This window comes from Danio rerio, chromosome 16, assembly GCF_049306965.1.
Source record: "Danio rerio strain Tuebingen ecotype United States chromosome 16, GRCz12tu, whole genome shotgun sequence".
Lineage (NCBI taxonomy): Eukaryota > Metazoa > Chordata > Actinopteri > Cypriniformes > Danionidae > Danio > Danio rerio.
This window is the reverse complement of record NC_133191.1, coordinates 35,610,328-35,625,369: the sequence shown is the minus strand read 5'-3', so window position 1 is coordinate 35,625,369 and position 15,042 is coordinate 35,610,328. Positions and strand designations below refer to the sequence as shown.

Below are 15,042 nucleotides of genomic sequence, written 5' to 3'. Positions count from 1 at the left end.
CAAGTCGGCATCAACATATGGTGTATCTGTAATGATCTGCTGTGATTTAGGACAGCATGGGCTGAGCAGTGTCAGGTCAAAGGCACCATCGATACAGGCCTGCCAATAACTCCAGGCTGGTGTCAGGCAGAAAGCGGGCTTGCGGCGGGTCAGGACGCCTCTACCGCGGACATCCATCAGTGTCTTCAGAATGGAGACAGCCTTGATGTGGAGAGCACATATGAGCCAGGGGTCAGTGTCAGGGGACAATCCCAGAGGATGGGTCCTCCGTCAATACAGCAGGACAGCCTGTGGTGGACTAGTCAACGGCAGGTCATCGCCAATGCCGATAAGGGCAGCGAGCCATCGAACTAACCCCCGGGCCAGATCTCCAATTAACCCTTTCACTCCCTGCACATGCCATTTAAGTGGAACCGGTAAATGGGGGTAAATACATGAGGCGGGAGTCATTAGTTTGGGACTGGAGTATGAATGAAGTAGTGGGTTATAGAGCTGGAGAGATGGAATTCAAAAGTTTATAGGGCAATTATTCAAACTTAAGCTCAGCTGACTGAATCTGTGGTGTAATTTTGATTACAAAGTTTTATATATTTTAACAAAAATCCCCCATGCTGAGATGCTAACAATGGAAGTGAATGGGACCAATTATTGGCGCATTCAAAAGCAAAAATGCGAAGGTCATAATTATTTTAAAGTGTCTTAATTGCTGTGTTAAAGCTGTGATATTTCGTATGTACAGCTGTTTAAATTAATATAGCGGTGTTTAAGGATTTATAGACTTATGGTGTGGTCACATCTACTGTTTGTGGCAGCATTCAATTGAAAGCAGTTTTAATTTTCTATGTTAAGCTGCTTTGACACAATCTACATGGCAAAAGCACTATAAAAATAAAGATAAATTGAATTGAATTGAATTGAATTGAATTAAAGTGTTGACAATGGAGATGGTACAGTACAATTAACTGAATATAAAATACTGAGTTATGAGTTTTAAGAAGGGGCAGCACGGTGGCACAGTGGGTAGCTCAATCGCCTCACAGCAAGAAGCTCGCTAGTTCGAGTCCCAGGTAAGTCAGTTGGGATTTCTGTGTGGAGTTTGCATGTTCTCCCCGTGCCCATGTGGGTTTCCTCAGGGTGCTCCAGGTTTCCCCTCCCCAGTCCAAAGACATGCGCTAGGTGAATTGAATATGCTAAATTGGTCGTAGTGTATATGTGTAAATGCAAAAGTGTATGGGTTTTTCCTGGTGTTGGGCTGGAAAGGCATCCACTGCATAAAACACATGCTGGATAAGTTGGCGGTTCATACCACTGTGGCGACCCCTGATTAATAAAGGGACTACGCCGAAAAGCAAATGAAGTTTTAAGATCTTATTTGTTTACCCCAACACAAAGATTTTACACAAAACTAGCAACGCCGTCTAGTGCAGAATCAAATGTTCCTGGGAGTTTGTGTAATAAACTGTTGATAAAAGACATTGACCTTTTTTCCTTCTAGCTAAAATATCTCAATAAAATATGTGACAGGACTGTTAGGTTTTCATTGTGGCAAAGTTCAAAAGCTATTAATCTTATTTATTTTATTTATTTTTTATTTTTTGGAGAATTCACACTGTAAAAAAAGCTTTTCTTACTTGGAGTTTTTGTCTTGTTTCTAGTCCAAATATCAAACAATTCTCAAACCAAGAAGCCTTTTTCAGCATTTTTGCTTACCCCATTGACAGAATATTTTACTTTTAAATAAAAACTTACTTAGTTTGGACTTAAAAATTTTCTGAAAACAAGAAAAATTTTTTTTTTTTTTGCTTGTCTAGAAAATATTTTTTTTGCAGTGCACAAAGCAGAATCTGAGTAAAACCTCACTAGGACCCCAGAGAGTGCTTAATCTAGGGGTGGGCAATTAATTTTTCCAAGGGGCCACATTAGACTCTGTGCGGTTTAAGAGGGCCAGAAAAATACAGGTAATTTGTTTTAAAAAAAAACAAAACATTCCGTTAAACTATTCAATAAACATTCACAAACACTTAAAAGTGTTTTAAAGTACTTTAAAGACCAGCATTACAATATCAACTTCATTTAAATGCCACAGGGGTGTTTGTTTGATTGCTTCACTTTTTTTCATTTATTTATTTATTTATTCATTCATTCATTAATTCATTCATTCATTCATTCATTCATTCATTCATTTATTCATTCATTCATTCATTCATTCATTCATTCATTATGTTCAGTGAGAGAATTCTAGCCTGTGTTGGGCTGAACAAGTGCACTGAAGTCAAGTTGAACGTGTGGTGGATATGTGATGTAATGATCATCACCGAGAGAGGATGTGCATCTGCAGTTGTTGATTTGTTTATAATGAGGTAATTAGTCTACCTTTAATATTGTGTAAGTGTAATTCCATACAAAGTGGGAAGCTGCCTGGTTGGTTCCTGTCACATGACTCGTGAATCGCTCATGGCACACTGAAATGTTTCGATTTTTTCAGCTTGCGATGCCTGTAAAACATGGGCGTGACATACCGCATGTGAATATTTGCGTGCTGAACCCGCACGTCTCCATTTGAAATAACGTAACTGAACACAAAAAAGACGCTATATGTGAAAGTCCCCCTTTGTGGATTATTAGACCTATTAGACCAATTATGATTCCCCTCTGATTTCAATAGAAATCCATTCGATTTTGAATCTCACATGAGATGAGAATTACCCAACAGATTACACATCACATTTAGTTGGTAAGACATTTGTTGTGTTATACAACACCTGGCTTTAATGTGACTTCTATGTACCAAATTAAATTAAAGAGCAAATTAATGTAATTTCATTACAAACAAAATCCTGCTAAAGCAAACTTTGTTTCAAGATTTGAAACAGCTTGTAAAATCAAACATTCTTTCAAATTTTAGAAAGACAGCTTTCTTCAAAATAGACTACAAATGTTAGAAATGAGCTCGTTCGTCATGTCAGCTACAAGCTGTAGTCAACTTCTCTTTTTTTCCACTATACATAATATTGTTTATATCTTGTGGCTATACTATTGAAGCAGTATTTCAATACATACATTTCTTTTCCAATTGAAGTCCCTCAGTGTAACTCACACTGTTGCTGTTGTTTTAAAGAAAAGGGTTGAAAAGTTGAATTGAATTTTTATAGTCATTAACATTATGTCTGCTGATCATGCTTAATTTTTTTCCCAAACCCAGACCATTCCTTTAACAATTAAAAGAGCGAGACAAATGACATCCTTCGCAACAAGAGCTGAACATGTTCTATAGGTTTTATTTTTCAGCTTGTAACTTCAATGAGCCACACTCTCACACGTGAACGGCGAGCATAAGCACGGAGGAAAATAATTACCCTCTGCCACAGCCAGCTGGTTTGTTCATAAACACGCAATTATGATTTCACGGCAGTCCATTAAATAGGACCGACTCTGGGGCAGGAACACCAACCGTCCCACAACACAACCCCCCAACAACATCTTAAAATCTCACGCTTACACCTTCAGTGCAATTTGCCTGATTTCGCTTGCCAACTTTTCAATGCAAAATCAATTACTTTAACAGGGTGTTACAGAAGCCACAGCGGCTCCACAAGTGACCCTACTGCTCTCAAACCTCCAGCATGAAAGAAAACACATATTAACTCATACAAAAGACGGCCAGCCCCAGCATTATGTCCCTTAACTAGCAGCAGTTGAGTCATTAAACCAGTTCTATCAAGCTAGAATATTGGATGGCATTTTAAAAATCCATCATGCTAAATCTACACCTAATAAGCTCCAATATATTACAATCCGTGCGTTGGCTCTCAGTAAGGTTTAGAGTGGATATAAAAATTATGATGCTTACTTTTAAAGGAGGTCTTTTATGCAAAAATCTCTATAATAAGGGGTTTAAACACAGTTGTTTGGCATCAGTCTGTGAATATGTTCTAATGTTAAAAATGTAATAATTTTATTTTCTATAATCACACTTAACAACAGCTTGCAGACACACTTTGATTGATATTCTCCCTTTGAACATGTCACCAGAGGGGGAAAAGCCCCGCCTATTAGTGACTATCTCTCCCTAATTAGCATAGGTCATAGTCTTGTTTGTGAATCTGCCACTATGCTGACACATAGGCATTTGTGGCTCTGCCTTCTTTTAACAAGAGCAAAATCTCATTTGAATTTATAGCGACAACCACCAGTTGGATCAAAGCCTAAAAGGGGCAGATTCAAAGAGTTATAAAAGATTATTTGTGGGTTATTTTGAGCGGAAACTTCAAACATACAAACTCTAGGGCAGAGTTTCCCAACACTGTTCCTGAAGGCACACAGTACACATTTTCAACCCCTTCCAATTCAAACACACCTAAATCAAATCATCAGAACAATAAAAGAGACTCAAAAACCTGAAATAAATGGTTCAGATAAGGGTGAAATCTCAAATATTTACTGTTGGTGTGCCTTCAGGAACAGGGTTGGGAAACCCTGCACTTAGGGACATTGGAGACTAAGGTCCTGTTTACACTAATACGTTTTAGTTTTAAAACAGCATTTTAGAAGGAAAATGATCCACGTCCACACTGACGTTTCACCTAGCATTTCTGAAAAGATTTTACTGCTGAAAACGCACATCACGTGACCACACACACATTCTGGAATGCACTGCAGTTTATGTGGACGTCTGAGCTTCAGGCAGTCAGCGGGTGCTTTGAGCGCCAAACCTGAGAGCTGCGCAAATCGGACGGTTCATCAAGGATCTACCACTGGATCTAATCTCACTATATTTGTTCAACGTGATATTTAATTCTTCTTGTCTATATCTAATGACATATTCACGACTTTGGTTTTTTGAATCTATTAGCTTGTTCTCAGGTAACATGTTTTGGCTGAGCGCAAAAATAAGTAAATATTAATTTATGTAATTATGTACATTGATTCTGCGCCTTTGACTGATTGATTGCAATTATTTCCTTTATTGTATAAACTTATTGTACGTTATACTTTTTTTATAGCCAATACTGAATATCAAAACTGATATTCAGCAGGGTTTCAGATTTTTGAAGAAAATGTAAGGGGGCAGATATGTTATAGGGTCCGTTTTGTTATAAATAAGCATACACTGAAGATGACAGTCATATAAAGATATATTACTGTCACATGACGCCTCAGCATTTTTGGTGTCTGTTAAGCTAATATCAAAATGAAAATAGGCAGTTCCTCATATCATGTTTTCATTTTATTGTTAAGATAAAACAGCGTAGCGAGGGTAATATGAATGACGTTATAAAGTAGTCTACACTGTTCCCTGAAGATTTACCCGTGGCCTCGGGAGTTTGTTTTTCATATCAATCTAGCAAATTCTGAACTTACAAGGAAAAGATGCAAGACTGAAATTTGTGTAGGCTACTTAATATTGAGGAAAAAGCCTCAATCACATCTGCAGCCACGCCTCTATCTTCAGATGTCTCAGTTTTCCTACATCCATACTAAAATGCAGCAGCAGTGTTTCAAAACCAAAACGGCCTCTTCGGCATTTTCAAAACACTCCGCTTTTGGGGCTCTAAAACTCTAGGGTAATGTGGACGGATGGGGGTAACCGTAGCAAAACGTATATATGCGTTTTAAAATTAAAACGGATTAGTGTAAACAGGGCCTTATTTTACATCTTGTTACACATTACCTTACAGAACTGTTATATCCATACACTCTAAGCCATAGATTGCATTCGTCTCAGTCAAACTGGTTGGTTGTACTTCAAATATGTCTCAGATCTATAGGTGAAAGGGTTTTTTCTTCCTATGCTCCTGCCCTGTGAGATTTTGTATTAATTTATTGTATTGTTTGCATAATATTCAGCTGCTTTTAATGGCACTATTTAATATAAAATGTAATATAAATATAATAATTCTCATTTTAGCAAATAAATAATAAGTGCAAATGCCAAAAAAAAAACTCCACCACCAAACCCCCCCCTTTTCCACCCCTTCTGTCTCTCCATCTTTTTTTTCTCGTTTCTGCTTTCACAATCCTTCTCTCAGTAATTAAGCGTCCGTCTAAAATGGAGTCTTTTCTTTGCCGCGAGCCCATCTGTGCCAGACACCCTACAGTGCTTTACATGCCGCCGAGCGCCTCGTTCTTTATCTCAGCCTGCCGTGACAGTCCCATAAAGATGACATCATAATTAAGGGAGCAGGACGGAGGTGTGAATAGGGAGATGGGCAGAGGCCTGGAGCGTGGAGGGAGAGACGCACAGCTGGAGGGGCTTTAAAGAGAGGAAGAGAGAGAGAGATGGTGTTGGGGGGCAGCAGGGGTGAGGTGAGCTGGAGAAAAAGAGTAATGAACCTCCTCGGATTACATTGGGAAATTGCCCTTTCCCTACAAGCACTTGTTCTCTTCTCTTTTTTCTCTTTTCCTCATTGGCACAGACTCTCAGTGCCTGTTTAATTTGGGGAAAGACTGTCTCGCGGAGACGAGCCCGACGATGGGCCATTTATCCCAGCAGAGATCCAAAAGCCATGAAAACATTCAGCTCTAGAAGCGATTTGATTGACACTCATGAAGCAAAAGATACTGTGAGAAGTCAGAGCCGCTGCAGATGCTCATGAAGTCATTATGTGTAGACAACAGCGATTCCCAACTGGTGGGCCCCAGATAGGATACGGTCACAGGGCAGAAGAGAGAGGAAAATAATGCTAAATGAGAAAATTAAATAAATGACGTCTTAATGATTTACACAGACCACCATGTGTAATAAATAAATAAATATTATCACTTATGTGCTATTGATATAAACAGGCAATGATGTAAAACTAAAACTAGTAATAATAATAATATTAACAATAAATCCTGAATAAAATAAAATTATTTAAAGCAAATAATGTAACTTCCACAAATGCACCAATGATTCAAACTAACTAAATTATTAAAAAACAATAATATTGCACAATTTAAAGTTAATTATTTAAATGCAATGTAAATAATGAAACTTTCAATTTAACTTTTCTATTGATTTTCAGTGGCATTTGTAATAAACAATGTGATGTGAATAATGTAAATAAATAAATAACTAAATAAATGAATAAATAAATAAAAAGAGAGAGGGACACGGTTGCTCAGTGGTTGGCACTGTCACCTCACTGCAAGAAGATTACTGGTTTGAGTCCTGGCTGGGCCAGTTGGCAGCTGCAACCCATTACTGGGAAACACCCTTACACACTCATTCACTATGAACAATTTAGCTTACCCAATTCACCTGCACCGCATGTCTTTGGACTGTGGGGTAAACCAAAGCACCCGGAGAAAACCCACGCCAACACCAGGAGAACAAGCAAATTCCACGCAGAAATGTCAACTGACCCAGCCGAGGCTCGAACCAGCATCTTCTTGCAGTGAGGCAACAACACTACCCACTGTGGCGCCTCATAATAATAATAATAATAATAATAATAATAATAATAATAATAATGCACAAATAAAAATAGTTAATTATGTATTTTTTTCAATGTAAATAATGAAACTTTCACTTAAGTCCTTTTGGTTTACAGTGGCATTTATGATGAATTAATGAATGAATGAATGAATGAATGAATGAATAATTGCCCCATTAAGGCTATGTATAAGATGAAGTAGAAGCACAAACAAGCTAAAAAAAAGTACATATATAATTTAATAAATAAAAATAAACATTTATGATAATTTTTTTTAAATAATTGTATTAAGTAAATAAACTAATGATTTAAATTGCCTTTGTGGTGTAATTATAATGATTCAGAATGAATAAAATAAATAAATATTATCATACAATGCATTCATGATTTACACAGGCTACACTATGTGTGAGTAATTGAGTGAGTGAGTGAGTGAGTGAGTGAGTGAGTGAGGAGTGAGTGATTGAATAGAAGAAAATAACCCATTTGTTCAATTAATTAGTTAAAACTGCTCTTATGGGCAGCACGGTTGGGCAGTGGGTAGCACAATTGCCTCACAGCAAGAAGGTCGTTGGTTCGAGCACCGGCTGGGTAAGTTGGCATTTCTGTGTGAAGTTTGTATGTTCTCCCTGTGTCCGCGTGGGTTTCCCCTGGGTGCTCTGGTTTCCCCTACAAGTCCAAAAAAAAAAAAAAAACACGTTAGGTGAACAGAATAAACTAAATAGGAAGTAGTATATGTGTGTGAATGAGTGTGTATGGATGATTTCAGTGATGGTTTGCAGCTGGAAGGGCATCTGCTGTGTAAAAACATATGCTGGATAAGTTGGCAGTTCATTCAACTGTGGCGACCCATGTTTAATAAAGGGACTAGGCCGAAAAGAAAATGAATGAATGAAAACTGCTGTATGCTGCATGCTGAAGTGCATCTGCAATTCTTGTTAACATGAATCATATTTTGCTTTAGTTTTTTTATTTTGATGACTTCTACACGATATACATCATAATATTATTACCATGTAAAGTCATCATTTGATGTCCAATCAAACCACTGTAACATCTGCACCCGCAAATAAAAGCAGCTCACCACCATCAGTTTTACACGCAAGCTCAGTGCATGCATCTGAAGCTTCTCGTTCTCTCTGCAGCAGAGCAGTTTTCAGTACCCATGGAGAAATGATGTCTGGGTGGAGACTATGAGCCTGAGAGGAGCAGGAGTGCGGTGGGAGTCGTATCTCAGCAGGGACCAGTGCAGAGAACTGTGAAGCCAGAGAGAGGAGGAGGGAGAGCCTCTGATCTGCTCCTGCACAGCCAGACGTCCAGGACTCAGCAGATCCAACACACACACACACATACACACACACACACACGCAAGAACATCTGCTCAGGCACATTAAGAGATGACATTCTGCCTCTATAGCCATACATTAGAGTCATTAAACCACAACAACGCAAAGGTGAAGCCAGAGCAAAAGTGAAGAGCCTTCCATCTTCACATGTGGAAATGCTTTACACTAATATCTATCATATAATCCCATTACAGATATTTATGATTTTAATTGTAGTCAATATTATAGTAAAACCACAAACCTGACTTGATGTTTGTCACATTAAAAACAGATCACTTTAATAAAAAAAGGTAATTTCTCATTTTTATGGGTTAACCTAAAACTGAAATGAGTAAAAACTAAAACTAATTTACTGTGAGACACTTATTTGCAACCCAGGCTCATAGGAAATATGTGCCTCAGCTTCTGTTTATTCATTCATTCATCTTCTTTTCGGCTTAGTCCCTTTATTAATCTGAGGTCGCCACAGCTGAATGAACCGCCAACTTATCCAGCATATGTTTTACGCAGCGGATGCCTATCCACCTGCAAGGTCTCAGCCTCTATTTTTGTAAAATTACATTACTCCAGTTACGTTTCATTGCACGTTTCAGATGACAAATGCATTAGAGGGTGCTGTGTACATTTTTTGTGAATCTCAAATTAAATGTTACTTTAAATTAAACACGTTTTGTTATCCACTTGTTAAGTGTGACGCCAAATCGACTTCCGGACTCAACAAATGGTAATAATAAACATTTATAAAGCGATGTATTACTTTTGAAAATCACAATGGCAATATATATAACCATGCCTAATATGCTAATATTGTTCAAATTTTGTTGTCTGTGATGCAGCAAGTTTATAGACTGTTGTGTACACCATGATTCTAAATAAAATTCACTTTATTGTGTGATATGACTAAAAAGGTGGTCATAAACTAATATATTCTCAATTCAAAGGAGTAGCGGTTTGGACCCAGAAACAGTATTGCGTACATCACAACTTCCTTTTTGTACATGTTGTGAAGATCACCTAGCGGATCACTGAGCTAAACCCTTCTCTAGCCCAAGCACAAAGCTTCCAAAGGCAAACCTTTAAGAGAAAAGTGCACTGTGACCATGCAGTTTTGCATTGGTATAATCTCTTTTGTGGAATAGTGCTTCACTTGACTTAAACCCGAGCGTTCTCCATCCCAAATACATCACAGAACAAACAGACCACACTAGGAAAATTGTCCATATAATGATAGACAGGATAGGCAACCATATTCGAACTGCATGGAATAATCCTTTGTTAGTTGATAAGTCTGTCATGTAAATCATTAGTGTGAAAAGGAACAAAAGTTGTTGGCTTCATACTGCCCGGTCAAACTGCTGTCAAGCGTTTATGTGGATTTTTCTGGTTTCACAAATATATAAGCTATAAAAAATATTTCCAATAAGCCTATATTAATTTTTTCAGGATTCTTGATAAGCAAAGGGGTCAAAAGAGTACCCGTTAGTTCATATTAATTTATTTTGTCAGTGCAAAAGTCTTCAATGTCTACTTTAAATCAAGTGAAAACTAACAAGTTAATTTTGGTCATGTATTCATTCATTCATTCAGTCATTTTCTTTTTCGGCTTAGTCACTTTATTAATCAGGGGTCGCCACAGCGGAATGAACTGCTAACTTATGTTTTAAGTTTATGGTATGTTATGTTTAATGCAGCGGATGCCCTTCAAGCTGCAACCCATCACTGGGAAAACATCCAAACACTCTTGCATTCACACACATACAGTACACTAAGGACAATTTAGCTTACCCAACTCACCTATAACACATGTCTTTGGACTGTGGGGGAATATGGAGCACCCAGAGGAAACCCATGCGAACACGGGAAGAACCTGCAAACTCCACACAGAAATGCCAACTGACCCAAGCTGAGGCTTGATCCAGCGACCTTCTTGCTGTGAGGCAGCAGCGCTACCCACTCCGCCACCATGCCGCCTAATTTCAATGATTATTGAAATATTTAATTGTCTCATTTCACACAGTTTACCTTTGCCATCAAGTAATGCTCACACAAAGTGATTGCAATATATTCCATACAGACATCACAATGTTATGATTAACTAGGACTCCAGTTACAACATTTCATGATTCCAGTTAGGGCTGCAGGATATTGAAAAAAAATCTATATTGCAAAACACTGTATCTATACAATTTCACCAAATGATTAAATAGACCTATTTGGAAAGAATTTATATAGTCACACTTTATTTCAAGGCTCAATTCTCGCTATTAGCAAACCATTAAATCTGACTTTTTCCTTCAATAAACTTCAAATTTTCTCCTTATTAATATATATTAAGGCAGATTAAGAATTGGGTTGAGGATAAGGAATAACATCATGCAGAATATGTAGATTATAAGTACTAATAAGCAGCCAATATCCCAATAACATGCAAGCTAACAATCAACGAGTTAATAGTGAGAATTGGTCCCTAAAGTGTTATCAAATGTGTTCGTTTTGATTGATTGGGATGATTCTGTAGGGCAGGAATTATGCATAAAATGTAATAAACAAACTACAAGCATAGATAAACGCAAAGAAGCAAAGATAAAAGTGAAATAAACAGTAAATGCTTTACATTTTTGTGTATTTAAAAGTAAAAAATACACTGCAAAGTCAACTCAAATATCATGCATATCTTGTGATGTGACTGTTGCGGATGCACACATTGAGATATCGATGCAGAAACGATATATTGTGCAGCCCTAATTCCAGTTCCTTTTTCATTTTCTCCATCACAATCACCTTTGCAGCGTTCAATCAAGGACTAAAATGCCCAAAACAACCAAATCTAACACATATATCCATCCTGTGTGCTAAAATACATCCCGACATACCAGTGAAGAGCTAAATATGCCTTCTATTTTACAGCGCTGACTCGTGGTCTTGCCCTCGCCACTCTTCTTTCATATTCCTCCTTCCCTCCCCTGTATTTCTCATGCCATCCTCAATATCTACATCTCCCTGGCTCTCCTTCTCTTTCTGCTCCCTGGCGATCGATGCTGCTCTTCAACCTGGCTTCACTTCAAAGCTTCCTCTCCCCGCTCCGCGCTGAAGGTCGGCAGATCCACAGGTAACCTTTTTTTCCCCCCCTGCATGTTTCACTCTCCCCCCACTCGCACCCCCAGCTGCCCTGGAAGCCCCGGAGCATCAAAGACCAGCGGGCCCATATTGGGTCAGCGCCAGGCCCCCTGCCAAGCCCCCCTCAGGCTCTCTCTCCCATCCAGCCTCCTGTCAGATCCACACTCACCAGCTCCAACACCCCCAAATCTCACCCTCCCACCGACAACAACCCTCACATGTGAATGCCAGTATAATTCAACAAAAGGCTGCTGTTGCACAGTCACGCACTGTACCTGACAACATGTACACCCTAAACAGGCCTATGAAGGTTAATTTGGCTTGGCTGCAGCGAACTGAGAATAAATATATTGCTGAAAATGCCTTTAAGCAAATAAAACAGGTGTAGAAGGTGTTTACAAAAATAATAAAAACTGTGTGAAAGTTTAAAATAAGAACGTAAAACTGCCTTATAAGATCACTTGGGTCTCTCATTGACGTATTAAGTCACAAATATACAATATTAACAGTTTATACAGGTTTTAAAGACACTTTGTGAAATGTATTTTGTAAACTTTGTAAATTCACATGGTACGCTTTAAAGTCAAGCTGTGAAATGCCTGGACAATGTTGCAGTTCTGAGACATAAAGTAAAAATGTGTACTAAAATCCATACTATAAAATAAAAAGTAAAAAGAATGCTAAACTAAAACTGTGAGTGATCATAAAAATATAAATGTAATATATTTATGTAAATGTTCAGCTTGTAATACACATTGATGAACCTGTCAATGTGTATATTCTAAGTTTAAAATGGTTAATTTTGCTGCAGTGAGCAGAGAAAGAAAACCAGCCCAGGATCATTCTGAAAATGTACCCCTATATACATTTTTGGAATACGCCAAATATGTCCCAGGAAGTAGTTTTATTCGACATAGGCTCATTCTGAAAACGTAGTCCTATATACATTTCTGGAGACCGCAAATTGTGTACCTAGAGATACATATGGCTGCATTTAATTTTTTTAATGAACACTACGGGGTGATATGACGGCATTCTTTTTCGAGCTTACCAGCTGAATGCTTACCTCCGTATGGACAGCTTTCCTGCTGTAAGCAGTTTGTCCAGTTAGCTCGCCATATACATCGGCAGACTTGAGAAGCAGAGAGGAGTTGACCATGACGAAGGGGTTCGAGTCCGGTGAAGAACGGTTCCAGAAAGCAGGTAAGACAAAAACAGAATCCAAAAAAATTAAATAAACAAGTAAATAACAGGGTGAGAATGTGTTAAAATCTGAAAGCGTGGTAAAAATCAGACAAGGGCTTTTCTTTTTCTGGATTGCCTTTAAAAATTGTTGGTTGGGTTTAGGGAAGTGGGTGGGCAGGTCAATCAATAAAATTGGTTGGGTTTAGGGATACAGGAGGGTTGATCAGTCGATCAGTCAGTCGGTAAGTCATTAAGTCAGTCAACAGCAGCCTCTGGTGGATTTATGCGAGAACAGCAGGCGTGACTGGCACTCGCGAGAGAAATTTGAGATTTAAAAGCGTACACAGCAGCCTCTCATGGATCCGCGAAAACAAAAAATGCAAAAAAGTAGCTCCTGAGACGTATTTGGCGCTCGCCAGTAATGTATATAGAGTTACAATTTCAGAATGAGCCTGGGTTGTTGTTTTTTTGCAGATTTTGTTTTCGCAAATCCACCCGTGGCCGTTGTGTACACTTTTTCAGGCCTTAAATTTCTCTCACGAGTGCCATTCACACCTGCTGTTCTCGCATAAATTCACAAGAGGCAGCTTTCAACTAAACCTCTCTCCTCCATCGCTAAACCCAAATGATAGTGTTATCAAAAGCATGGACTGACCCGCCCACCCACTTCCTTAAATCCAACTGACAGTGTTTTCACAAGCAATCCAGAAAAACAAAAACCCTCATCTGATTTTTACCACGTTTTCAGGTTTTACCACATTCTTAACCTGTTAATTAGTTATTTTCATTTTCGGCTTTTGTTTTTGTCTCACCCTCTTTCTGAAACCGTTCATCACTGGTCTCGAATCCCGCTGGCACACTCAACTCCTCTCTGCATCTCAAGTCCGCCAACGTACATGCAGAGCCACTGAAGAAACTGGTATTAGCGGAAAAACTGTCCATACGGAGGTAAGCAGTCAGCTGGTAACTGTGAAAAGGAACGGCGTCATACCGCATTCATTTTAAAGACGAAAAAACAACGCAATCATGATTCAACCAATTATATTTTCAAGGTCAGGAGAGAGGCATAAAGGTGATCGCACAAGTCTTCACATTGTTTTATATACATTGCTCAGCAAAGTGGACACCTCCAAATTGTGTTGAAAAAGTCTACCACTGAATTAATAAGGTATAATGCACCACAAAAAATTAAATTTCTGTTTTCATCTAATGTTGCCATGAAATCACACGTGAGCTGAGCAGGAGCTTAGTGTTTACCACAGAGAGGACCCACGTGAAAAATAAGCACTTTAGTGAACAGAACCTGCATAGGCTGTGAATAACAGGTAATAAAGTTGTAAATAATATTCAGTTTGATTCACAGAGCGATTGTTTGGGAGCCGCACAGGAAGTATGATTTGCATGTGTGTTTCTTTTTTTCTCGGAATGACGGCAGCCATGACATAAGCACACTCGGCAGATAAAATGAAACCGAAAGTGCGCACATCATTTAAATTATCATATCGCATTTTAGAGTTATGATTATGACAGGAATTTGATCATTTTTTATAGCAAACTTTTTCATAGCGTGTTGTGCATGAAAATAAATGTTTAACAGTGTCAGTATAACTACTCTAGCCTAAATAACGTTAAATACAATGCAAGAGGGAATCTGATAATGACAAATGTTTCATTTTACCAGTTTAAAAAAAATAATAATCTAATAATGTCTAATAATGTTGTAAATCACAAATGACAAGCGTATGTCTCAAACAAAATAAATCATCTTAAGAATTATGAATAGTATTCTGATGTCATCACTTTACTGTGCATTAACAACCAGGACAGGTTAAAGTTAAAGTCTACTCAAGTCCATTGTCTTTACAAAATGTAGCATTTTAATCAACAGTAGACCTACACATAGGCCTAATATTATTTGAGAAAAAACAATAAAAGTAGCAGACTCATATTAACTTTTAATTTACATCAATAGAATC

The 15,042-nt window shown here is 38.1% G+C and overlaps 1 protein-coding gene across 26 annotated transcripts in view; it reads right to left on the bottom strand.

Annotated features, from left to right (window-relative positions):
* Positions 1–15,042, bottom strand: part of LOC137487924 (uncharacterized) — a 410,987-nt gene that overhangs the window by 265,199 nt on the left and 130,746 nt on the right. The window contains exons 8-9 of one of the 26 annotated variants that reach the window (XM_073926249.1): positions 13,879–14,033; positions 12,948–13,013 (exon numbers count right to left, since the gene is read on the bottom strand). The exons of the other annotated variants lie outside the window; for them this stretch is intronic. Coding sequence (XP_073782350.1) covers positions 12,948–13,013; positions 13,879–14,033 — 221 coding nt within the window. The remainder of the gene's footprint in view (positions 1–12,947; positions 13,014–13,878; positions 14,034–15,042) is intronic. 26 annotated transcript variants of the gene reach the window in all.